Source organism: Thalia democratica, chromosome 7, assembly GCF_965202585.1.
Source record: "Thalia democratica chromosome 7, ktThaDemo2.hap1.1, whole genome shotgun sequence".
NCBI classification, from domain to species: Eukaryota; Metazoa; Chordata; class Thaliacea; order Salpida; family Salpidae; genus Thalia; species Thalia democratica.
Genome location: NC_139171.1, coordinates 61,794,180 through 61,822,115, shown reverse-complemented (window position 1 = coordinate 61,822,115; position 27,936 = coordinate 61,794,180). Strand labels below are relative to the sequence as shown.

The window sequence follows — 27,936 nt, the reverse complement described above, 5'->3', positions numbered from 1 at the left end:
GTTAACAGTTTTATTCATATATTTTTTCAAATAAATACAACTGCTGTCTAGTTGAAGTCGTACAACTCATCAACATTTTACTTATTAAATATTAATTATAACTAAACTTAACTCAGTTTTAAAATATTTGCTGCTCATAAAAATAAACTTAGTGTCATTATTATAAAGCTGATGAAAATAAACATTTAAATTTTAAGTAGTTTACCAATGTTTTGTTTACCAAAAGATAATTTTACTGTAAATACTGAGCTAAAGCCTAATAAATTTCCTTAGTAAACTAAAACTTTGATAAAATCTTTACATTGTGAATAAATTTATAAATACGCTTCTAAAACTGTATTTGGATTTATATTTTATATTTATTTTAGTAAAAGTTAAAATTGGAAACTAAAAAGTTTGTAACATACTAAAAAAAGTTTTACCCATATACTCAAGTTTAGTTGTTCAAAAAATAAGAAACAAACTGGTATTTTTTATTAACGACAAAATAAAAGTCGAAACTTTCAAGTAAAATTATTGTGTAAAACAATATGTCAGTAAAAATGCTGTAAAACAAAATAAAAATCGGACTAATTAACTAAAATTCAAGTTTGAAAAAATTCTTACAACTACTCATGTTTTAAAATTAAAAATACATAGATGGTACTCTAATAACACCTTTGTGTTTTTAAAAACTTTCGTTTAATTTGAAACTCTTTTTTGAAATATTATAAAAGCAAATACTTTTATAGATTAGGCAGTATGTAAAACCAAAAAGGTTTATAAGTTCATAAATCTAACAATTCATGCATATTTGAAAATCACAGAAAATTTAAAACTTTTTATATATTTTGAAAAAACAATGAAATTTTGCTTTCATTATACTATACAGATAAATAAACTTTCATTAAAGTTTCAAAAACAAAGAAGAGGCGAAATTATATAAAAAAAAACTTAGCTAGCCATTTATTAATCACACTATATATATTCAGTTCTACTATATTTCCAGAAAAGTAGTTACTACAAAAGTAAGTTTATGTTTATTTTTATTTACTTTTCTTCGATTTTTTGTTCTTTTTAGTAGCAGATGATGTTGGGGTTGAACTTCTCGGTTTTGGTTTTGGGATTCCGCTCTAAAAAACAACCAAAAATAAATAAAAGTTATGAAATGTTTATACACATCTAAAACTGTAGAAATTAGTATTAGATCTTCATATAGTATATTGTTACAAAAAAAAGTATTGTTATTATTAAGCATCATGATCAAGCTTTAAGTTATTACACATAAGAGCATGAGTATATTTAAGAATATAGTTTCTTATAATAGTGGTAAAAAACTTTAGCGAATGATGCTTAAAAACTTAATTAGCTTATTCGTGTAAACTAAATTTAAACTTGGCGCTGTTATTTAATTCCAATAAATTTTGATGATAGTTAATTTAACTTCTATGGAAAAACATACTTAATCTATTTTGGTAATAAAAGTAGTTTCTGAAGAAGTTGATACAACCAGGAAAATATTAAAAGTAAAAAACTAAAGCTGTTAAAAAGGAGCTCTGTATTATAAAATTACTCTAATACTTTTAAACTAACTCATTTAAGCAAAATATTTTAAAACTGGTTCGATTTGAAATTTTAACAAACTTTTGACTTAGGGGATTTTTCTTCCTTCTTGTTCGATGTGAATGAAGACATGGCGCTGGCAGGTCTGATGAAGTTTGCCATCCTGGTGAGAGATTTGTTTCTTATCTTGGAGAGTTTCTGTTTGTTCGATGATTTCGTGTTGCTCGAATCTTCACTTGATGTACTGTCTGTAAATTGTAAAACTTAGTGTTTATTATTGTAAGAGTTGTGTTTTTTATGTATAACTTAATGTACAACTCATTTATTAACACTAGAATTGTAACAACTGTATACAAATTATTATAGTTTTTCGAATATAATAAAACTTAAAAGTATAGAAAAATATCGAAACCTTTTGAGTTTTTAAGAATATTTTATTAAACTATTCTTGATAAAAGTCTTCGATTTTTATTTTTTATAAAACTGTCTATCTCAAGTCACAACGGCTCATTATGGTATGTTACAGAAACCAAATTTTTAAATATTATTATCACGTCTGAAACTTTTATTTAACAAACTTTTTTTCTTCACAATGCTTCTGCTCCGTTCCTGCCTCGGAGACTCGGAAACAACTGAGCTCATCGATGAAGTAAAAGAAGACTTAGAAGATGGGGGACGTCCTTCTGTCACTGGGGGTCGTCCTTCTGCAGTTGGAGGTCGCCCTTCGATGTTACCTTGACTACCGGATAGCGTCCGCTGTATCAAAAAGTTAAAAGTTTTTGTATTTTAGACTTTATGGATGCGTTCTTGCTAAGATAGTCACACTAAATGTGTAAGTTGTACTAATTCTTTAATATGAAAGTTATAATAAAAAATAACTCGCTAAGAATATCATAGTTTCAAAATCACTGAATGTAATCTAAGCTTAAAAATAACTAAACAGTAAATTATAAAAAAATATTTGAAATAAAAACAAACCCTGAGACTCTTCAACGACGACGTTCTGTTCATGCTCTTCTTCTCCTGAACAAAAGATCTTTTCTCCTGTATGGAAGAAGTCTTCTTCAACGCCGCGTGTCTAACGGACTGCAACGAAGGAGGTCGGAGATCTGATAATGGAGGTTTGTAATTGTGAAGATCGTTTTGTTTGTAGCTCTGGATTGTTATCCCGTTGTTCAGGTTGGTCACCAACTTCTCTGCTATTTGCTGTTTGGAGGGAATAATTTAAGTTTCTAAACTTTGAAAGCTAATTCAACTACTTACAAGAAAATGCGTTGACAACTAATTTGCTTTTTAATAATTTAAAATAATTGAGAAAAAGTTTAAGCACGTTTCAAAGCGTTAAGTTAGATTGTAAATTCTGGAAAGTAGTCATTAAGTAAAAGTTTCTAAATAAATGAAAATTTTTCTTTAGTTTGAGTATCAAACAAATACATTTTTAAAAACATTTAGTTTTAAACTAAACGAATTTTAAAAGCAAAGATTATGTAAATTTACAAAATCAATACTTACTGTGTATTAGTAAACAGAATTTTCACATTTGTTTTAAATATAAGAAATAAAACAAACCAAGTCAGCCAAGTTGTTTGTATTCGGCTTTAAAAAGTACTTTTAAGAAAGTATTAATTCATAAAGTCAAAATGGTCATATTGGTTTTTATTTTGTATTTAATGTATCTAATGTTAAACCATAAGTTTTTCTTTTCTTAAATTGAAAGCAATAAGTTAGTAAAGTTCACAAAATCATTGCTCACTTGTATTAATTAACAATGCTATACTTCTTATAACATTTACTTTTATAAAATACAACATACCAAGTCAGCTAGGTTGTTTGTATTCGTGTTTGTTTTAGAGTGAGCGTGTAAGCTCGAACGAAGTATCTCATTTTCAGTTTCTAATTCCTGTTAAAATATAATTAATTTAGAAAAAAAATATCACATAGTTTTTCAATAACTTCTTAAACACATTATGGTTTTTGTTATTTAAATTATTTAAATTAAAAATAAAAACAATACTTAAACAAACATGATTGTGAAATAAATTTATTTTGATACTTAAGTAAATAAACTTAATACAAACAAATGTTTTACTTAAAACCATTGTAAGTAAACAAAATTTAGTTGATATAAATCACAATATAACTTTTTTTTTTAAACTTGATGAAAAATTTTTCTGTTGATTCATAATATATCAACTTTAAAAAAATAGAAAAAAAAAAACTTTTTAAACGTACGCCACTACAAAAATACTTTTTTTAAACCTAATTAAACGAGTTTTGACTTTGGTATTTGAAATTTTCATAATGTTTAAATGGTGTTATACAAAAAACAACTTTTATATATGTACTTCCAAATTATAACTTCCTTCTTGAATAAAAAATATTTTCAGTAAATTATTGTGAACAAACCTTTATTTTATTGGAATATTCTTCACATTTTACCACGGCTAATTGTTCGTTTATTCCGCTTGTTACTAAATCTTTCAACTTTCCCGTTGATTGTACTAGCTGTTTAGATAAACACGTTTACTTAACACAAATATAGCAAAAGAGGAACCAAAGCTCTTTCAGCTAAACTTTTTAAATTTTAAAAAGAGTTATTCAAATAAATTTTACTCAAAAGGCAAACTTGAGCGCATTTTGGGTAAGCTTCTACTTTGAAAAAATATAAAAAATGCAACATTATACTTACTTGGGTTTAACAGTAACTTTACAAAAAAAGGCGGTTTGAAATTAAAAACTAAACCTAAGCTATGTAGTTAAATATAATAAACCTAAACAACATATTAGTAAATCTTAAGTCTTGTTCTAATGAAACATGATTGAAAGTTAATTTCGTTATACAAGATCTCGACTAAAACAAGAATTTATAGATAAAAACTAAAACTTAAAATAATCTAATTCGAGTCAACAAACCCTGGCTTTAGTGATTTGCATATCAGACTCCATGTCACCCTTGATTGATTCAAGTTTCTTGTTTCTATCCTCGGATGCGACCAATCTTTCCTGCAGAGCCGAGATCTGCCTCCTCAAATTTATCTTGTCTTCATCTTCGTCACAAGCTGTGTTGGACTGTAAAAAAAATATACATCATTTATTTATAAGCAGATTAGAAGATGTCTTTGTTTGCTAAATTATTTAATACGAAAACTTCTTTTTAGCACAATATAAAAACATCAGTTGTTGTTTTTTTTTTTCATTGCTAAATAAAAAAAAGAATGGTTTTTAAATTTGACAAAGTTTTTTTAAACTAGATAGTGTAAATTTATTAAGTGTAAGTTTTAAAACTAGCCCATAAGTTAAGCTTGTTCGACTTTATTTTTAAATTAATCAGATGCTAAAACCGTGTTTTTATTGATGTATTATAAAATAAGTTGTACTTTCTCAACATTGTAAGGAACAATATCTATTTACATTGTACCGGTATAAAAACAGTTATCATAAAACTAATGACGCAAATAGTTATTTGCAAACATTTGTAATAAACTCTGGAATGTTTGTTTTTTTCATAAAAAATGTAAATGTATTTTTTGACAATGAAACTTGAGTTTTTACGAGCTGTTTCTGCTTCTTCAAAGTAAACGCACTTTAAAAACCATTACAAAACAGATAATTTGCCTTAAACTTCTTTACATAACAAATATAAATCAAAGTAGTTTTACAGAAAATGAAAAACTTTTGTTTAAATTTATATATATAATTTGGAAACCAAATGAATAATAGTGCTCAATCTTGAAATAGAGAGCTAAGTTAATTAATAATTTATTGACAAAATTTGCAACTTTACTAACCCGGTTTCACCTAAAAAAGGATCTTCAGAGTTAGGATCTTCCTAACAATTTTTGTCAATAAATCATTAATTAATTTGTTTAAATTTATGGTGTACAAATATATTTTTAAAGTGAATAGTTTTCCATTCGATTTGTCCGAGAGCTTAGCGACTTTATATAAATAAACAAGTTCAAGTATTTTCACAACAACATTTAGATAGATAAGGAACAAAAGTTACATACCTGTGTTCTAGTCTAAATTATAAGATTTTGCACTTTTAGGAAAATATTTATATATAAACAGAAAGAGTAAAAAAACAATTTACCTGTGGACTAGTTAGGGAATCTATGTGATTTTGCATCGCATTTTTCTCTTCTATGTGACTTGATGTCAATTTTTTCAGTTCTTCTTTCAACCTCAAGCATTCTCTACTTTCCGTTATCTGCTTCTGTTTGGCTTCTGCGACCTATATTTAAACTATATCTAAGTTTCAAAGTAATAGGATGTTTAATTTTACTACTGCAATTTAAAAAAAACTTATATTTCTTTTTAAAACTAAGTTTTTAGCTTCTATAGTTTGAAATTATTATGATTAGTATAAAACTAAACTTCAAACAAGTCAAATTGAATCATCACTTTGCTATTTTGATACTTAAGTTTTTTTTTCCTTATACTTAGTTATTATCTAAGTAAAGATATTTACAAACCAATGTAATTAAATTACCTTTAGTCGTTCTTCTTCTAATAATTGTTGGCAATTTGCGCATTTTTCATCGCTTTCTTCCAGCTGAGTCTGAACCTATTATCATATTAATATTAATAAGTTAATAAAACTAATACAATTTTTCATCAGCTCGAGTTTGATATATAACATAATAATAGTACTGTGTAAATAGTGTTAACACTAATAAAAACAAAATAACAATGACAAAATATTATTAATGTTATTGAAATATAAAAATGAAATAGAATAAATATAATAAAAGTGTTACCAGCTTCAGTTCCATCTTCACTTGCTCGTGCTCGTGCAGGAGATTCTCCAGTTGATCCTGAGTGTGCTCCAACATGTCTTCCGCTTGCTTGAAGTTCTCCACGTGCAAGGAGAAACCCTGGAAAAAAGAAAATTAAAATTTGAAATTTTACTTTTCTTAGTTTTAGTAATCAATGTTTTTGTGGTATATAATACAATTTGTACAAAGTTTTTTGAATTTTTCTAAAATAGATGTACAGATCGTTACTTAAAACAAGATTTTTTAACATATTCAGTTTATAACTCATCAAATTTGTACAAAAAAGCTCTCAAAAGTTTTGGTCTAAGGACCTGGTGTACAAAAAAGCCTTTTGGTTATCGAGTCGTACACCACATATTCAATTTACAACTTATCAAAGTTGTACAAGTAGGAACTTTGTTTCATTCAAAACACGTTACAGTCACTTAAATCTTACTACTTTGTTGTTTTAAGCTCACTAACCTCAAACTTATTCTTCAATTTTTCATTTTTTCTCTTCTCAGCATCCAATAAACTTTGAACTTCTTCCATTTTGAAAGTTGTGTCTTCCACCATCCTTTCAAGCTCCACCTGAAAATAATAAGCTTATTAATCGTTCCCATAAGCTCTATATGTTCGTTAAATAACAACTTATCATAACAGATATTAACTAAATATAAAGTTATTGAAACTAATCGTATCCCTAATCCTTAAAAAAATTACAGAAAATTTCAAAGTATTGCAAAAAGTGTTAAAGTTTTATTTAAATCAAAAGTATTAAAAATCGAATCCATTTTTAAGTAACATATAATTAAAAAAGTATATTGAAAGTTGAAGTTAGTATTGTTACCTGATCCCTGTGGTGTGTCTTCAACTTGTCAATTTCGATCTTCAACTTCCGCACAAGATCGATCTCCTGGTTGAGCTGATCCCGTAGTGATTTGGTTTCTTCCTGAGCCTTTTAAAAATCAAATAAAAATTTAAATTTTGGTGAAATTTTTAACTTTTTATACAGTTGTTTTAGTTTTATAAGTTTTGTTCACGGAATGATTTGGTTTCTTCTTGTGCTTTAAAATCAATTTATAATTTAAATTAGTTGTACAACTACTTTAATCTTAACATGTATTATTAATTTTTATAATTATATATTTACAGTAAGATTTTTATTTGGTTTCTTGTGTTTACAAAGCTTATCTTAAATAAAACAAAATATGTAAGCTATTTTAATCATTAAAGTAAATATATAAGTAATAATACTTACTACTATGTATTTAAATAAACAAAGCTACATAAGCAAACAAAAACTACAAACAATTATAAATCTTAAAATTAAATTATGCTTTTCAAAGTTCTTGTATAAAAACTAAATACAAATAAACTTTTCTCACGCGAACAAGTTTGTTTTGTGGCAAAATAATAAAACTAGCCTACTGAAGTGTTTTTTCAAAAAAGTAAAAGTTAACTTTTGTTTGTTTTTTATAGGATAAAAGTTATGTTTATTAGGTTGTTAGTTGAAATTCTGCTACTTGAAGGAAAAGTGAAATACAAAAATTTTATACCCAAAAGTTTTAACGCTTAAAACTATTTTGTAATTTTTTTGAACAAATAAAAATATTTTCTTTAAACTATTTTGAATACAAGTCGTAACTAAAAAAGTAGCAGCTACTTTAATAATAAGAATTGAACCAGTAAACAGAATAAAAGTACAACCTAGGTTAAAAACAACAATATAAAAATTAAAAATACTTTTTCTACTTTGTATCAGTTTTCAATTTCAATATACAATCAAAAACCTAATAATAGGCGAGACACAAAACTTCATATCAAACCTGATTATAAACATTTTCTGCAGATTCCATATCGTTCATAGTGTTTCTCAGTGATGCAATTTCTTCAAACAGTTTATCAGAAGTCAGGTTTTCCTGAATCCTGAGCAGCTGATCATCTGTTTTCCTCAGGTTCTTGTCCATTGCTTGCAAGTGTTTGATCCTTCTCTTTTGTGTTGATACCTACGATATTAATAATTGATGGTTTAATTTAAATAAATAAAATATTTCAAACTATTTACTGATATAGATTATTGTTTAACTTATTTAGTTTACAGATTTCAACTAATTCTTTGAACTTAATTTATTTTTATCTATTTTATGTGAATTATATTTAGCATACTTACTGCAATTCTAAACTTGTGTGAACTCATTAACGTTGGATATCAACTGCTACAAACACTTAATCAATCACAAACTGCTGAGAGTTTTTATTTTAGTTTGTAGAAACAATCTACTGTGTTTCTTCACAGTAAAGTATAATTACTATGTTTAATTAATGCGTGAAGGCAGGTAAATGTAGAATATTGCTACTTTTTTATTGTAAACCTTTTGATTTAACTGCGTTAGAAAGTGAAAGTTTTTATGTAAAAATCAATTATTCAATAATTTTCAATCTGATAACAAAATTATTAAAACCAAATCAAGTGATTTAAATGTAAAACTTTAAGAAAAGTTTACTTCTTTTGTCTATATAAAATTTTATGAACAATTTTAGCAATTGATTTGAAGTTTAACTATCTAAAGATTTTAAGTTTAGCAGTTGCTAAAATAGACTTTTTTTAAATAATTAGTAAAATGCTAAAGTTAATAGTCACAATACAAAAGTACTTGCTAATTAACTAAAACTCTAAAAGAAAAACTTATTATCTTATGAGAATAAATCGATAATTCTCTTTTTTGTTATTTTGCTTGTTTGTTATTACAGCAAAATTAACAAATCGTTTATCAAATCGAACACTTTTTAACTTAGTTTAGTAAATTAGCTAGATTATTCATTTGATTATTTTCAAGATTGTTCCTTGTTGTTTCATAAAAAAATAAAGCCAATTTGTATATTCTTTTTCTTACTTGTTCCTTCAGTGTTTTTTCTTTCTCGCATTCAACCTTCAACTGTTCGTTCAAGCTCTCTACCTCCCTCTGATGTCGGTTCTGCTGCTCCTCAAGATCGTTCTCCAATTGGTTGGCGTGCTCTCTCTCGTTTGATCTTTCAACTTCCAATTGTTGGATCTGTATGTATTAGAAAAATGGTTAATAAACCAGTATAGTATAGACAAAAAATATTCTATAGATTCCTGCTCGTTAGATCTTTTTACTTCTAGTTGATTTAATATAAAATCATAAAAATCATAGCACCAAGTTGTTTTTTAAATCAATAATTTATAACAGCGCACACTAAAAATTCGATTGATTTAATCACAAAATGCTTATATTTTTAATTACACGCATTTATCGTTGTCAAAAGTAGTTTTACAGTTCAAAATATTCTTAAATTTAGTAAAATAAGAGAAATAAAAAAAGGATTATTTATAAAAAAGTCTGCAATTTTTGATAATGATAGTGAAAGTCTTAGAAAATTATCCAAAGCTTGTTTGAAATATCTTTGTTGTACTTTTTTTTGTTAAAATAAACAAAAACAAGTTGATCATTATTAAGTTAAACTCAGTCCATAATTTCTACATGTCATTTAATGTATCATAAAATAGCAATAAAATTAGAACCAATTTAAGTAAATTTTAGTACTAGATATACACTAACTTTTAGTATAAAAGTAATTAGCTTGAGTCTAAAAGAACTATGTTGAATTTCCTTTATACCTTAGAGAGATTGTATTAAAGTCTTAACTTATATATTTCTATAATCTAAATTATTTTTTTCAAAAAAATCTTTACATTTGTTAGCACTGCGTAATGAAATTTGTTATTTAACTAAAAAATAAATTATTAAACACCATGATTTTGAAACTTGCTGAGGATTTAAGAATTTTATAAATTTTAATTTATTCTGAATTTGAAACAATTATTTTAAAAATCAATATACTATCTAATAATTAAACAAGTTGACATGAGGTTATAGTTAATTAGGTTTAGTTTTTAGTTGTTTTAAAGCTTTACACAAATTAGTTATTCAAAAGTTACGAAGTAGAATCATAAGCTAGTTTTTGTTTTAAATTTAAGTAGCACCTAAAAAATAATTTTTGACTATTTTGTACTCAAAAATGGTAAATAATAAATGTTTTGCATGAGTCGGTTTCAGTTGAAACAAAAATATAAACCAAAATTTCACAAAGTATTTAAAAAATTTCAAAGGTTTACTTGATAAAAAATACATCATTCCTACAATATGTTTTATATTAGCAAAGCCTATGATTTTAAATTATTGTAGCTAACAATAAAACATTAAAGCTTTAAAAGTAAAAAAAAGAGTTAAGCTGACAGTATTAACTTCTCTTTAAGTTTTAAAGCACAATTATATTCAAAGCAGACTGAATGTTAAGTTGTATAAAACACAATAGAAATCAATTATAAAAAAAAAAAACTAAATAGTTTAAACTTTATAAAGGTAAGCTAAGGCGTAATAAATTAAATTAAATATCAATTATCGGAAACGTTTAATTAGTTATCACCTTTGTTATTTCAAAAGTTTGATAATTATTGCAATATATTTCAAAGTTTAATTATTATATTTTCTTGAAGTTTAATGGCTTTGTGCAATGTAATTATCAAGTTGCATAACTTAGTTTTTAGTCAAATGTTAAACTACGGAAATGTTATTTACTTTAAAAACCTTTGCATTTTTAATAGCGCAAAATTTCCTAACTGATTTTCTAGAACATATTGTTTATTGAACGACAAAAAAATAGCGCTCAAAATATTTGATTCAAGGACCTGGTGCACAAAAAAACATTTTAGTTATCGAGTCGTACACCACTTGGATACCTTTTAACGTCAAATCCAGGACAATTTATGTTACAAAAGTTTATTAATAAAATTAAAAATATAACTATTTGTTATAAGTTTATTAATATATAACAAATAGTTTTAAATATAAAGTGATATTAAAAATTCAAGATTTTTTTTTAAATTTGTTTGAGAGTGATAGTATAAGTAACGTTAAATAATTATTTATATGGCATATAGCTGTTGTTTCTAAATATCCTAAAAAAAATTCAACAAAAATGTCGTAGTAAATAATGAAATTAGATTCAAACAGATTATTTTTAACATTTAAAGTTATCATATATAATAACATTTTATATGTTTTTAACAGAGTCTTAATTTTTAAGTAATTAAATTACAATCCATTTTTAGCTTTAGTTAAACTATTAACATCAACTTTATGTATAGTTTACTGATTCTATAAAAAAACTAACAAACTTCATATTTTTAAGACGAACAAATATTTTACTTTCAATTTTAACTTTAAAGCTACAATGTTTTGAATACCAAACTGCGTACACTCAAAAATGTAGACATAGATTAAAAATTTGAAGTTCCGTAAATTTGCATGTTTGTAAAGTTTGTAAATATATACGACTATAGAACAACTATAGCAAGTCTAATATTGGTTTTAAATGTTTATCTGCGAGTTCTTTAAAAAAAAAATGTCGTACAACAGCCGAATTGAACGGATGCAAAGTAGTGGATAAATTATTTCATTGAAGATATATAAAAATTTCACATTAACTTTAGCTTTGAAATTTTTGGTTTAAGTGTTGCATCAAGTATTAAGTTTTGAAAAACTGTGCGGTAGTCGGTGGGTTACAATTTGACAAAATCTTTCACGCTAACTTTAACTTTGAGGTCTTCAATGCTCGTTTGTAAGTCTACCGCTTGCTGTCGCTGTTCCGTAAACTGATGTAATTGTTTCTGGCGCTCTTCTATCAGTTCTATTGATAACGACTTCATCTTTGTTAGTTCTTCCTATTGTTAAACATTATTTACTTTATTTTATTTAACTTTTTTACTTATTCAATTAATTCTGTTCATAAAATGTAATTTTATTACAATTGTAAGTTATTTTTAAAGAACTTGTTTCACAATGACTACAAGCTAATAATGTTTTGATGTTTGTATTTTTTAGTTTCATATGTTATTTTAAAACCTTTTGCCCAAAAATTTTGATTGATTACAATGCTAATTATAAAATTCTTTATCTTCGTTATTTCTTTTTACTACGGCAAGCTTTGTTAATAGTAGGCTTATAACATTTGTTTGTTATATTTATTAAGTATATTTTTCTTAATGTTTTTAAACTGTAAAATGTTTAATTAAAACTTCTGGTGTTATTTTAAAAGTACAGATAGATTATATAAATAATAATTTTTTAATTTTATAAAAAACGTTTATCATTAAGATTTTGAGAATATTTAGTAATCACTTATTACTTAAAATCAACAGAAAAAAACTTTCCTACTAAGAAACGAAATTTAAAGCAATATAGAATGTAATCTATAAACAATATAGTTTAAAACTATCAGTGTAAAACAAGTTATAATTCTTAATACCTATATCATTTTACGGTCTTCTATAACATTTATTTTGAAGTCGATTCGTATTTATGTTGTGAGGAACATTGAAAATTGAAAAGTTTAAAACATTACTTTATAAAACAATTTTTTAATCAAGTAAACAACTTATACAAACAAAAATGTACTTTGAAAAAAAAATAAAAAACGTAAAATTGATCACAATTTGTTACTCAAACGACAAGTTTCACGCTTTGAGTGACACAAATGAAGCTGCTGTAAATGTGTCACGGTCAATTAGACCGACTAAATGTTGACTTGTCGCAACGCACGGGCAGACACTGCTGCGTCACAATACACGATTTTCACGTCATAATAACAACGGAATTAAAGTGAGATGAGACGGCGTAATAAGCGTATTATTTTGTGGTTTTTCGGGAAGGTTGTTATTTAAATCTTATTATTTTCTAATGCACGCTTCCTTGCAAACATTAAAAAGCATGTTTATGTTCCTAAAAAAAATAAATAGCTACTACAATAACAAATTCTAAAGAGGAAAAAGATATTCTAAAACTCTTATCGTTTTCAAGCTTGTAAAAACTGTTTATAACTTAAAATTGCGTAATTTTGTTAACTACTATATACTTTTAAAGACTTTGTTTAAAAAAGATTACTGTAGAAAAGTGTGTCTTTAATGTTTTTAATACAACAATACACATAAATATTCAATATACAATAAATACTTATTTCTAGTTTTAAATTTGATACTTTTACTTAGTTTTAAATACAGTAAAGTTATTGTTTATCATCTCTTATTTTGAGTTATAGAAAAATTTAAAAAAAAAACCTTTTAGAACTATAATGTTAATAAAATTTTAAATCAAGTTTTTAATGCTCCCTACTTTTGTTTGTTCAGTTTTTTTAAAAAGATAGCTTAATTTCAGTTTATTTATTAACTAAAGATAAACCTGTTAACACAACAAAAAATTTTGCAATGATTATAAAATCTAAAAATACTTTTGACTTAATAAATAAACAAACTTTTAAATATAATTTAAAAAATGCTTTTATAATTCTTTATGAAAAAATTCTCAAAAAAACTTTTTTGTGACCTAACAATACGTTTATAATTTATTTAGTAATAGATTAACATTTAAATAGCAATCAACACAGAATTTGTGCAACTAAATGTTCAAATTAGTCACCCTTGTTTGAAATTGTGCTAACTTGGGTAAGCTAAAAAAATTATGTCTTGTATCGAACAAACTCTAACTAAAAACTTCAAAGGAATCGAACTTTAACAGGCCATATAAGGTAGTCGACTGAAATGCTGTAAAATTTAAAGGAATGCAGCATAATTTATGTTTAGTAAAAAACCAGGTAGCACCTTTAACTGTGCCTGTCTCTAAAACAAAACGGTTTAATTCAATTTGGCACTTGAATATACAAATAAATCGAACATCAAAATAAAATAAACATCATACGCGCTTCAGTGTAACCACAGTAAACAAAGGAAAATACAAAACTTGAAACAGTAGTGAGATTGTGTTGTGACAGTTTATAAACTTTTTAACCCTTCGTACCAAGTTCACAATACATTAAAGGCAATTTTTAATTTTTTAATTGGTATATCAAAGCACGCAGTATAATGCTGATTAAATTGGAAGCATTCCAAATACTTAAGTAATTATTGAAAAGTTCTTTTAGTATACGCCTATGACAAAAGGTATTTTCAATATAATTGGTATATATATAACAATTATTTTTATAATATTGATCAGGTCAAACGTTTTGCTGAGTAAATAAACTGACAGGCAGAAAGCACTTTTTGCACTTTCTTTGAATATATTTTTTCTTTTTTATATAACTAATAGTTAAAAATTGCAAGTAGTTTTATAAAAGCGACTGCAAATTTAAAGTTTGCTTTGTTTGTTACAATTAAATTTGTGTTTTTCTTTAAATTTGAATACACGAATTAACCTAAAATTTGAAAAAACAAATTAAGTACATACTTCCACACAAAGACTTATCTTATTACGTAAAAAATATATAAACTAAAAAAGTTTACAATCATTTATAATTTTAGTGTTAATACCAACTTCCTAAGTTGAATAAATTAGTATATAATCAAAAAGCAACGCATTAACCAAATGTCAAACATAAAAAATAACTTAACAAGTTTTTGCTGGCTTGTGAAAGTCATTTAACGAAATTTCTATGACGTAATAAAGTCTAGTGTTAGCTTACAACTTAATTATATCTGAAGTTGTATGATGTAATCTGAATATTTAAGTTTTTATGTGGTTTTTGTATTTTGTAAGTTAATCTTTTTAAAAAGGAACCTAAGTTTTATATTAGTTATATGTAAATTTATCTCTATAACACTTGCAAGATTTATAACTTCTATATAAATTGCACAAAGTTAGCTTTACAAAAGTACTTTAACACACAAGTTATTATAGTGCATTAATAGTTTAAACTATTGATCGAACAGCATTAAGATAAAAAAAACCTATGTAAATTTTTAGGCTAAAGTTTTTTTTTTGAAAACTTAAATGTTTTTTATCTCTACTTTTTTAGCCCAAAAACTTGTTTTATAACTAAGATTGTTTCTCACCAATATTGATAAATAGCTTTTTACTGTACTTATTTTTAACTTTTAGTATCGTTTTGTATAGTCTAAAGAGACGAGTCTTATTCAATCGAAAGTGTTATAAGATATAGATGTTATAAGTTATAGTGTTATACGTTATAGATAAATATTTAAAACAATTTAGTTCTTTATAAAACGTAAAAGCTTTAAACATTAATTTATAACTTAAAACTGAAAGTCAATATCCTTAACTAAACTTAAGTTTGTAACATTTTTATGAAATCTAGCGAATAAATCTACTAAGCAACTAAGTAGTTAGATAGAAAACATGCCAAAAAACAGTTACACTTTTTTTTATCAACTACTATATTTGTAAGTATATTATACAACACAGAGTTTACAGCGAATATGTCTAACTAATACTAAATTAGAGTCTCTATTTAGTATAAGTTACTAGTTCTAAGGTATATTTCGTTAACCATAGCTAAAATACTGACATTGTTTAAAAATAAATAATCAAAAAATATACTAAAAGTAAACAATTAATAAGTAACAACAATTTTTCAAAAAATACCAAAAACTAATAATATTGTAATTAGTTTAAAACATATTTTGATGCATTATACATGAAGAAAATAAAATTATGTGAAACTGCAAATGTGGTGAAAAGTATTTTAAATTAGGACTGTTAAATTGAGATGTAAAAAGTTCTTTTGTTTGCATATATGTCAAAAACTAAAGTACTTAGAAAAGAGTATACTTAACATAAAACAGAAGCAGTTTTTACTATAATTCCTCTTACACTTAATACCTTTTTTCTTTTTAACTATTTAAGTTAAAAAACACTTCTCTAGCTCAAAATGATGGCTTGAATAAACTTTTGGCGGTAAAACTCGTCAGTTAAGTGTACTTTATAAATTAGAGAAAGTGTTTATATGTTTAAACACCAGTTTTTGAGTGCACTTTTTAGTTGTTCTGAATCTTAATGTAAATTAAATTTATCATTCAATCTTTATATTTGTGTTAATACAAAGTAGACAATTAAACTTGTTAACCATAATACAACAAACATAAAGTACTTTCATATTAACAATATAATAAACCAAGTTTAAATCAAAGTACTGTTCAATCAATCCTTATAACTTATAAGAGTTTATTATAAATGCGTATGTTATTGAGATAACAAAACTGGGTTTTAACATTTTCATTACACAACAAATATATAATGATTTAAAAATAACTATTTAAAAAATGGTTAAACTGTAAGCAAACGCTAACTCCAAACCAAAAAAGATGATAACTAAATTTACATTTGGTTAAATAATAAACTATTTCTCTATTAACTTTATATATTTAAATCTTAAAGGTCTTAAAAATTTTTAAGTGATGTTTTTTAACTGAAGTAGGTACTTACAGAAATTAAATTACAAATTTTAAATAAAAATGTTTATTATGGCTAAAACTTTGAAAATAGCTTGCCTAAAAATTTACAATTTGCAAAAATGTAGCTAAAAAAGCCTTACTTTAGTTAATGCATTTTATTATCTATAAAATTTAAATCACTGTTTGGTAATTTAGGGTAACTGCCACTAGGGTAACGTTTTAATTAATTTGAAATGCCAATACTTTGGTTAACTAAATGAATTCTTATCATAATGAATAAGCAAGCTGTCTATAGTAGAAACAGAGCATGTCTATATGACCAAAAAATTAAAAGCACAGTAACAGTAACTGTTGAAACTTTTTTTTAATAAATGTTACCAAAATAAGTACCAAATGCTTTTTACTATTTAATAAACAAAATAAAAAAACAACTAACAGCAGATTCCTTCATCTTCCACGCCAGCTCCCGTTCCCTCCTCTCTCTGCTCATCTTCTCATGCTGCAGCAAGGTCTTCAACCTCTCCCGATCCTCCTCTATTTGAAAATTATTGTCACCGTTAGTGGGCGCTATGCTTTGTGGGGTTGCGGTGGTAAAGTTCGCTTTTATTTTGCGTATCATGTACATATTGTGTGAATTGGGTGGCTTTACTTATTTATTATAAATATTCTACTAAAAATAACAACATTGAACTTTCGTTTTATATGAGTAGTACTTGTGTAGTTTTATTTTATTTTTGTTACATTTAGTTAATAATCTTTTATCCTTGAGTTTATGTACATTTTAAGAGTCGTTACGTTATTCTTAAATAAAATTCAATAGTATAAAATAAAGAAGATTATTACTTATTATTTTTTACTTTGAGACAAGTTAAATACTGAGTTAGATTAGAATTATGAGCATTAATTTTCTTAACAGTACATGATTAGTATTGCTACAATACTTTTTTTTTATTTTGAATCATGTTGCTTTTTTATTTGCACATTTCAATCTTATACAATAAAAATAACCTACTCAACAGTTTTGTAAATAAAATAAATTTTTGCAATCTTACAAATTAAGTTGCAAATCTTCAAAGTAAAAAAAAAGCGAAATTTTACCACAAGTTGTAAAGTTAATAATTTAGTAATTTTGATAACTACACATTAAACATATTTTAAATTAAATAAAGTACATAATTGACTAACGATGTACTTAGGTATTAAACTAGCTAAAACTCAGGAACAACGTTTAATGTTGTGAACAAATTATATGAAAGCATAAGTCTAAAGACAAACTTACCCATAAATGAAATATTCCTATTTAAAAAAAATACTAAAAAGAAAGCTAGCAAAACTTTCATTGAACTTTTAAACCAACTTTAGTTACAAATTGATGAAAACTGGAAACAGACTGAAAATAGCTTAACAAACTTGTAATGCAATTTTAAAAACTGGAAACTATGGTTGATTCTACCTCTACATGCAAAAAAAAACTTACTAGTAAAAGAATAATTAGAAATTAAAACCTCTAAAAATGCAAAAAAAATTAAATAAACTTGCAAAACAAATATATCAAAATACTTAATATAAACTAATAACTTAACTTACCAAACTATTTTATAATATAATTAAAACTACTTACAGCGAATTTATCAAGGTATTTTGGTAATTAAATGTTTTGGTATTTTATTTGTTTATGGTTAATAATTGACACTTTTGTATAATTTGTCAAATTACAACAGATTAGTTTGCTCAGTTAACAAATGTGAAGTAATTAATTTTCATAATTAAACTGTTTTTTGCTAAAAATAGTAAAATTAAGTCCAATTTCTGACAGTTTTATCTAACTGGTTTTAAAATTATTTTAAATTGAATTTTTTTGCTAAATATAGTTGAATTTAGCACATGACTATGAACTTATCTGTGTTTTAATTAAAGTTCTCTTTTTTGTATTATTTGTTTCAAAAGTTTTCTGACTGATAAAATTCAAGTTTACTCAATATAAACGTGAGAAAAACAATATTTATGAAAAGTTTTAAGCTTACAAAAATAACTTGAACAAAAAACACAACTGCAAAAACTAAGCTGTTTGTTTTTAAACCTTTTTTTTCATGCATAGTCCTAAAAATTAAACATTATATGTACTAGACCCTTATCTTTTAAAACTCAAAAGCAAACAGTAGCAAACAAATACTATCAAAGAAAAAATGCAGCAGAATCTCAAAGCGATTTTAATAATTCAAACAAATCCCAAAGGTTGAAATTTCGGCTAATAAGTTCAAATGAGAGCGCGAATAAATAAGAAATTGAATTTTTGAATATTTTTCTGCATAACTTTCTGACATTTCGGCTAACTAGCGATTTGAACTATAATCGTTTTTTGTAAACGAACAATCAATAAACAAATGTGCATTTTAAGTTTCGATTTTAAGTAACAATGCTAACTGGCCAAATTTTTGTGTTGAAATTCAATATGCAATATTTTAAAAGCTTCGATTTTAAATAAAAAGTAAACTGGCTAAATTTTTGTGTTAGAATTCAATAAATAAAAAAAAAGTTAAGTTTCGATTTTAAATAACAATGTGTTAGTCAAAAATATTTGTGCTAACATTTATTACGCAAATATTTTTTAGTTTCGATTTTAAACAAAGTGAGAAATTTACTACGTTTTTTGATATTTTTTTTTTAATTCAAACTAAAAGTTTTTATTTAATAAAAGTTTTTACATACATATTAAATTGTAGCTTTTTCGTGTATGTTAATATTTAATACTGTAGAAGTTGACTAAAAAACAAATTAATAAAAAAAAGTTTTAGAATATTAGCTAAGTTCAAAAGAAAGAATAATACCGTAGTGATTTAAAGTTTAGATATTTTTGAAATAAGTACTAATAAGCTACCAAAAAAAAAAAAGAAGTAGCTGTTATTATAGCTTGACATATAAAGCTAAAAAGATAATTTTATTTTAAACCAAAATATTTTAAATTTACCAAAAAACTAAATTTATCTGAATTAAGACGTTTTCTGATATTTAATGGTGATTTTTACAAGCAAAAAGCTTGTTTTTGATGCTATAGCTTTGAAACAAACTCAGAACATAAATAAACTCAAAAAGCTTTTATCATTAAAACATTGTAACAAACAAACACGTGTTAACATCAAAGCTGATTATAAAAATGCTGATTAGAATAACAGCTTTTATTTATAATGATTGAAGTTTTGTAAATAAATTTATCTTTAGCATATTGAAATTGACAAGCTACAAGTTTAAACAAAGTATATTGCATTTCAGTTCAAGCTTAATATAATTAAAAAATATATAAGTTGTAAAACGAAAACTAAATAATCGGAATGGAACTACTTATTAATTAAAATTACAAAAACTAAAGTAAAGTACTTTAAATAAAAATAAGAGACTACTTATTATAGAAAATGCTGATATTAAAAACGTCGCTGTCAGTATAAATATCAAACTAAATTAACGCAGACTAATAGTTTCCTATTATAATAAAACGGTATGAATTTGACTTTTTTTAACCACTATGACGTTTAACTATTTCAAATTTAAAAACAGAATTAAGTTAATAACCAATAATATAACTGAGTTCTATAAAAAAATCTACCCTCACTCTATCTAATAGCTTTTTAGAACTGCTTACTAAGTCTAAATAACTACAATTTCTAAACTTAATATTTTTTTACGATATGTAAAATTATAATCAATAAAAAAATACTGATGAAAATCGGAGAATTAGGTGAAATAGCAAAAACTAGTTACTTTATTTTTGACTTTATTTTAATTACAACGACTTTTAACTGTATTTAAATTTACATTTAAACATAATTTTTAAAAATTGTTTCTTTTTCAAACTTTTAATGTAAATATGCTAACATTAAAGTATGCTTTTAAATTAAGCCAAAGTAAACAAAAGCTTAAGCGTTCTTATAAAAACTGTTACTTAAGTAATTTTTTAAGTAGATAAGAAGTACAATATAAACTAGAAACTAAAATAAATCAAAATCTTAATACAAATTCATGACGCTTTAACAAATGTATTTGGTTAAGTAAACATAAATGTAAACTTACAGCTGATTAATAGCTTTATTTATTTAATTTATTAAAGCTACTTTTGTCTAAAACTATTTTTAAGTTTATATAAAAACAAAATAAATTACTCAAACTTAAAAAAAATGCTTATTTTAACTTTTCACTACATTTTCTGGAACTAAATTAAAGCACTTAATAAAAACATCAAAGCAAACACTACTAGCTTCCACATATCAGAAGTGACATTTAGCAGAATTCTTATAACACATCCTCACTAGAGAGAGAGTGGTAAATACTAATCAGTTTTGTAACAAAGTTACTACGCTCAAATGCTACTATCACAAACTGCTATCACATCAAGCGAATATCTGCATATTTTAGCGATGAGGTTTGTTAATAGTTTATATTTAGATTTTGTCTCTGGTCGAGTTGTAACTTTTTACTTTTATTGATTGGTTTTCTTGTATTCAAAATTTGGTCAAAAAACAATCTTTGTGAGTAAATTTACAATTTGTACGTTTTAATCTAAATAGAATCAAGTACATATCTATCTGCATAGTTTTGTCATTTATGCGTCTTTTATTAATAATAAACAGCAGCATTTATTTTCTTTGGATAGTAAATTTTTCGAAAATTAAAAAAATTATAACTGTAAATTACCGCTTATTTATTTATCAATAGCTTTTAAGTAAGAAACAAATACACTTGGAGAGATTTTTTGTGAATCAAAGATTTTTTTTAATTAAAATGCTTTAAGTACATGTAATTTTTACTTTACGTGGATTGGATTTTTTGTATTTAAATTTGAACTAAAACTAACTTTGTGGGTAAATTTACAAAATGTAGGGATTACTGTAAATAGAATCAAGTACATATCTATCTGCATAGTTTTGTCATTTGTGCGTGTTTTATTATTAATAACCAGCAGCATTTATTTTTCTTTGGATGGTAAAGTGTTGGAAAACTTAAAAATAAACTTAAAAAAAGTTACTGCCTATTTTTTAATAACAGTTTTTAAGTAACAAACAGATACAATTGGGGAGATTTTTTTGTGAGTTAAAAACTTTTTTATTTTAAATTAAAATGCTTTCAGAACATGTAAACTAAAAAAATTAAAAAAAGTTTTATAAATTTTTAAGTAAATGTTTGTTTACTACGCTTGAATTTGCAATATTTACAACACATTTTAACAAAAAAAAATTCAATACTTGCTATTAACTAAACAAACTTTTAGCTTTTTTATTGAACAAAAAAAGTTTTTGCTTGCTAAAAATTATTGAAATGCTTCTTATTTTAAAAACTGTTTTATTATTCCGTTTTTATTCTATTCCCTTGCTATTTAAACTTTTTACAAAGAAATAATAAAACAATTTCGATAATAAAGAACACAGTTTGTAACAAAATCCTTTGCTGATTATAAGCTAGTTTGAGATTTTTTGTAGTGTTTTACTATTTACTTTCTGTTTAACATACATCTCAATAAAATATATTCTCTTAATTTGTAAAAAAATTACTTTTATTTGAAACTTCGTCAATAAAAATTCTACTTAGATAAATTTCGTTGTATGTTATCATAATAAGCATTTTGTTTTATCTTATGTTTTTCTTTGAACAAATTACAAAGTCAAGTTACTTGCAAACATTATTTTTAATAAAATATGTACTTTAAAAAAGTGAACAATTAAAATTTTATTTAAAACTTTTAATACACTCAAATATATGACTGTCTCTATTATAAGCGCCATTACGCATTAATAACCAGCCACAAATTTGAGTTGCAATATTTTTACTTTTTTTCACAAATCGTGACTTTTGCTCGCTCAAGTTCGAGTTTATTTCGCTATATTATATTTTCTTTGCACGATTTGAAGAGTAAATAGAACGTGCTCAAATTTGAATGTTTCTCATACAAAAGTTGAGTTTTGTTTTTAATAAAAAATATTGTTTGCTCATATGAAACCGCAGAAATAAGCGTCAAGTTGAGACATTGATTTATTAACAGGTAGCAAAAATTATGTGTGTGTATGTTGTAGGGTTGCATTTGAAACTTATTTTTAATGAAAATATTTTTTCAAACCATACCATATCATATGCTGTATTATTAGTACTTAATGCAAAAAGATTTGAACTTTATGCATATAAAACTTACTTTTAAAACTTAAAATTGCTTTTTAAAGCTTAAAATTTATTTACATTCAAATACTTTATTTTTGTATTCATAGAACATTAAATAAGTCTTGATTGTCGGCATAAACTACAAACTAGCTTTTATATTAACAAATATAAAAACACAAACATTAGCAATGTTTTTTATCTGACCAGATTATTTGTAAATTCAAACTTAAACATAGTTTTGTTAATAAAACTAACATAAATTTTTACAAAAGATACTTACTATAATCTAAACTGTAAAAAATCATAGATTATCTCACCTAACAAAGAAACAAAATCGTCAGATTTGACTGCGTAATCTTTCTGTTTTTGTTTTTCAGAGTTTAGCTCGTAAGTTACCCTTTGATTTCGTTCTTGAAGCGATATAAACATCTGTTTCAATTTTCTGTGTGCTTCTTTTTGTTTCTGTTTAGTAAATATTTAGTTTTATTTAATTTCAGCTTATTAATTTCAAGATAAAAATTAATAAACGAAACATTTTAATTTTAAATTAACATTAACCTTATAACAGCTTAGATTGGTCGGATTTAAAAAAAAAAGCAAATATAACAAAAATACCATTAAAATTTGAAAATTTTAAGATATTTTCTTTAAAAATGTTAACTAAACTAACTACTTATAGTAAATAACTTTTTTTTATAATGTACTAAACAAAATTGTGAAACTTGGTATAAATATAAAAATCTATTTAATTTTTTAAAATTATTATTTATGGTTTTTTAGTTAGCTATAAGAAAAATAAAAATAAAAAAAATACTTAACAACTTTTTCTTTTGTTACTTTAAACTACTGTTTACTCATAAAGTCTGATACTTATAATTGTTTTAAGCAAATATAAACTTTTACTGTTATTTGTATAGGGTCTGCAATTAATGTAGCAAAAATTAAAAAGTTTCGACCAAAGTTTGATTTTTAAATATTGCGAAACAAGTTTTCACTGAACATCTAACTTTTTATATTTAAGTTAAAAAGTATTCGTGAAAATATTTGTGATAGTTTAAGCGATGTAAAAGCCTGTACTCATACAAATTAGTATTGTAAAAAAAATTTTGCAATACTTTCAAAAAAATTATAGCTATATAAAACTTAAAAGTTTTAATAATTCTTTTTAAGAATTAGATAAGTGTAGAGCTTTATAACTTAAGCCGAAATTTCTTATAAAGGTAAATTATTTCTTAAAATGTTTAGCTTTTATAACTTATTGAAATTAACTTTTAAATTTTTAGTTATAATTGTTTAATTCAATAGAAAAACCATAAAAATTGAAAAGATGTTTAGAATAATAAACTTTTATATTATTGTACTTAAATTATATATATTTTTTAATTTCCTAACGTGTATGATATGAGCAAGCTGATCCTTAGTCTGCTGAGCAATGTCTTCATCTTCATCGCTCTCAATTTCGGGGAATCCCATAAAAGTACCGTCTCTCTGGAGAGCTTTCAACGGATCAGTTAGACCGTATCTATAATTATAAATTCTTAATAAAAAGTAATAGGCGAATTCTTATCAGTTTGAAAACATACTTCAAGTGACGAGTTTTAAAATTTCAAATATATTTTTGCACATTTTTGATTAGATAGTACTAAATTGTAAAACTGTAGTTTTTGAACAAACTTTACACAAATAGTCTGTATTTAACTTAACATTGAAAACAAACAAGTTAATATGTTTGTAGCTGCATGTAAAAAAACTTTGTTAACTAAAAATATTACTTTTGATTTTTAAATTACAAGAAAAAAATATTTATTTATATTTAATATTAATTTATTTTTTAAAAAGCGACAATAGTTTAAAAAGTGTAAACAACATAAAAGATTATGCGTTTATATTGCAGCAGATAACTTTGATAGATTTATAGATGATAAATGCAGCCAATAGTTGACTTATTAAACTTTTTAAAAGCTTGCCAAACTTATTGTTTTTACTAAAACAACAGTTTAATTCTATTAACCCTATTTATCAAAACAATAAATAGATTATTTGCAATAGATTTAGCAACATAAATTTGACATTTACGACTAAGTTGTTTATTTTTTATGCTAAACTATTAAAAAGTTTAAGTAAACAGATAAACTATAACAAAAAAAATTATATTCAGAAACAAAAACTTTAGTGTAACACGTATAATTAATATGCTTGTATAAATAACTTAGATATCCTCTAGTTAAAAGTCTAAATTCGAACTGTTAAATCAATCATATAAAGTTATGAAAGTTCAAACCTTAAATCAGATAATAAGTGTTTAATTTGATTAACCTTGGATGTATATTAAGTAAATTGCTGGTATAAGTGTTAAAAGGTAAATAAAGATTAAAAAGTAAATTTGTTGCAGATTGTAACTATGCTTTATTATAAAATAAAATATAATGAAACAACTATAGAAATTTTTTTAAATAGAATAAGTACTAATTAAATAAGGAATAGTCAAGAATAATCACAAAAAGATCTATTTAACGTAAAATTAGTATGTAAAAGTTTCTTGAATTGATTGTAACATTCAAGGTTGTTGATTTGATAAGATTTAGAATTATAAAACCAATACTAGGATTACATTTTTAAAATATGATTATTTAATATCATATTTAATATTAATAATTAAGCGATTTTTAGAAGTATCGCTTTTAGTGAAATATTTGATTTGTACTGCTGAAAAAATAACTTGAAAAAAGAAACTTAGCTTTTATTCGTTTGAAAAGTTACACCAGTTTACCATACATATATTTTAGTCTCGTTAAACATACAAACGCTCAATTAAAATAAATAAAAAGTTAAGGAACTGTTTTTCTGACCTTGAATCAGTATTATTTCTCTCCGACTTGAGTATCGATATGAACTCATCCCTGGCTTGCAGTTCACCTTCGAATACCGACAACAGCTTCAGCAGCTCTGACTTGTCCAAGTTTATCTTGCTGCTCGTTACGTCATTTTGTGATGACGTAACTTCACGCTTCATCGATTGCTGGCTCGATGATTCTGAATTTTTTTATAAAAGTTGAATTACAAAAATTAAACATCGTTGTGTTTTTTTTATAGGTATATTTTCTTAAAGTTTACATTATGGAACAAAAACACGAAATTAAAAACATGTTGACTTTAATGTCTTAAACATGAACTAAAAATTAAACATATAGTTCTTTATTGACGTTTCTCTCAAGGTCAAATTTGTATGTTATTGACTAAAATATTAATAAGGTTTTTGATATTTAGTTTAAATTAAATTAAGGGTTAATCAGAAGTTAGCTTTTTTTTTTGTTTTAAAGTAAATGTAATGATTTTAAAAAATATTAAATTAAAAAACAACTTCATCTCCATCAGCTTTAACACTTTCTTATCAAAAAGACCGCCACAAAAAATTGAATTAACTACAATATGTTTAAATATAATAAAATTATAACTAATCTCCATAAATTTTACATAAAAAGTTGATATATTATATTACTACTTAAACAATTTACAGTAAAACATATAGCTTTATTGCAAAAAAGTGGTTAATGCGCTATAATAAGGTCCTTCAAGTTTACAAAAGTTTACACATTGTTTCAGTATATTTTGCTTTCAATAACGGATTAAACGTGAAAATAGTTGGCATAATACTTAATATTTATGACATCATAATTGTTAAACACGCATACTTAGCTAATGATTTATTATTAGTCACAATTAAAGTTTATTTAAAACACTTACAAGGTAACGATTAGTTCTTGGAAAGGAGTATATACGATTTTTTTAACGAGTCGAATTAAATTATTTTTAGGAAATGTGAAGCATGGAGTAATAATCGTGTTAGTTGTGATTTTTTATATTAAGCAATTTGTAAGGAAGAAAAAACGTGTTTTGGTTTTAGGTTAACTTTAAGTATATCACTAAATTTTATCATAATTAGTGTTTTAATTGTTATTGTAAGTCTGTTTAAAAATAGAATGGATAAATATTTAACTTAACCATACTTGGTTTAAACTCTGAGCAACAAAAGAGAAAATAGTTAGCTAAGATTAACTTGATAATTAAGTTTCTGTTTATAAAGTTATTACCAGTCTTTAAAAAAAATTAAGTACACTGTAGCTGATTTTATGATTAAAAAGATAAGAGAAATTATTTAGCTTAAATCAGGGTTCTCCAAACTGTGCCAAAAAGGTGGGAATTTAAGGGCCATGAGGTCATAAATTTTAACTTAAACTAGATATTCTGGAGTTGATGATGAAGAGCAAAAAAAGGTCTTAAGCGTTATTAATGGTAGTTTTTTGAGAAAAAGTTTAGGAAATTCTGGTTTAAATTCACATAAGTAACTATACTTTAGTTTAAATTATTACTACCTGTCTTTTTCATGTGTTTTATTTTGTGAACTTTTTCTTCTTTTGTATTTGAGTCCATCATTGGTTGAACCTACAGGTAAAAACATTATTTAGTTTACTTAGTTAAGTTGTTCTAAACTAGCAAACTTATACACAATTGGTTGCACAAAGAAATAAAAATATTATGTTTTATAAATACATGCTTTTTTCATAAAAGTAATTAAGAGTACTAGTAAAGTTTTAATTTACAAAAATATCTAAGATTAAAGATAGTTTTTAATGTATTAGATAAAACTTTAAAAGTTTTGTTCTGCTAAAAAACCTAATAGATATTTTTAACTCAAAGATAAAAGTATTACTTTCGAAAATAAATGTTTTAAGACAGATTAAGTCAACTTGAAGGTATAAAACATTAGAAAATAAAGTTTTGTTGTTAAAAGTTGATTAAAATTCAAAATTCATTAAGTTCAAAGTAAAATGTTAAAAACTTTTTTAGAAGGTACAAAATATAAAGCAAAACTAAAAAATTTAAAAGAATTACCTTTAAGTGCATGTTTAAGAACCAAATTAATTAATAAAAATATATAAACTTTATGCAACGTTTAATACACCAAGGTTTTGAGTTTAAAGTTTAACTGATTGACTTATTTATTTAGATTCACTTAAATTAAAAAACATGAATTTAAATCTTACCAATAAGTCAAAATTAACTCCGTGTAGATTAGAATCCATTTAGATAAGTTATAAAACAGCTAATTCATAAACGAAAAACGTTTATATTTTTCTTTATATTCTTGATTAAACGATATAAACAGCTTGAAAATTTAAACTGAGTAATTTTCAGATCAGATGTTTTAAAATACTAAGTTTAAAA

The 27,936-nt window shown here is 24.5% G+C and overlaps 1 protein-coding gene across 1 annotated transcript; it reads right to left on the bottom strand.

Annotated features, from left to right (window-relative positions):
• Positions 1-475: 475 nt before the first annotated feature.
• Positions 476-27,880, bottom strand: LOC145840339 (uncharacterized). Its single transcript, XM_082947568.1, has 21 exons — positions 27,756-27,880; positions 27,084-27,153; positions 25,560-25,743; positions 24,103-24,232; positions 23,028-23,172; positions 17,006-17,103; positions 11,917-12,048; positions 9,197-9,355; positions 8,129-8,308; positions 7,150-7,257; positions 6,783-6,890; positions 6,303-6,419; positions 6,035-6,109; positions 5,636-5,776; positions 4,456-4,611; positions 3,949-4,047; positions 3,356-3,442; positions 2,521-2,748; positions 2,121-2,298; positions 1,624-1,790; positions 476-1,112 (listed from the first exon to the last, which is right to left on the bottom strand). The coding sequence occupies exons 1-21, from the start codon at positions 27,792-27,794 to the stop codon at positions 1,026-1,028; spliced, it is 2,688 nt and encodes an 895-aa protein (XP_082803694.1). The 5' UTR covers positions 27,795-27,880; the 3' UTR covers positions 476-1,025.
• Between the last annotated feature and the right edge of the window lie 56 nt (positions 27,881-27,936).

What these genes read in the sequence shown, in the direction of transcription:
- LOC145840339 (XM_082947568.1), bottom strand. Translation starts at nt 27,794, where the DNA reads ATGGATTCTAATCTACACGGAGTTAATTTTGACTTATTG. An exon ending in GGAAGATGAAGGAATCTGCT is followed by an intron (nt 12,049 to 17,005) that starts GTTAGTTGTTTT and finishes GTTTAACAATAG; the next exon opens with GAAGAACTAACAAAGATGAA. An exon ending in TAGAAGAAGAACGACTAAAG is followed by an intron (nt 5,777 to 6,034) that starts GTAATTTAATTA and finishes GTTTAAATATAG; the next exon opens with GTCGCAGAAGCCAAACAGAA.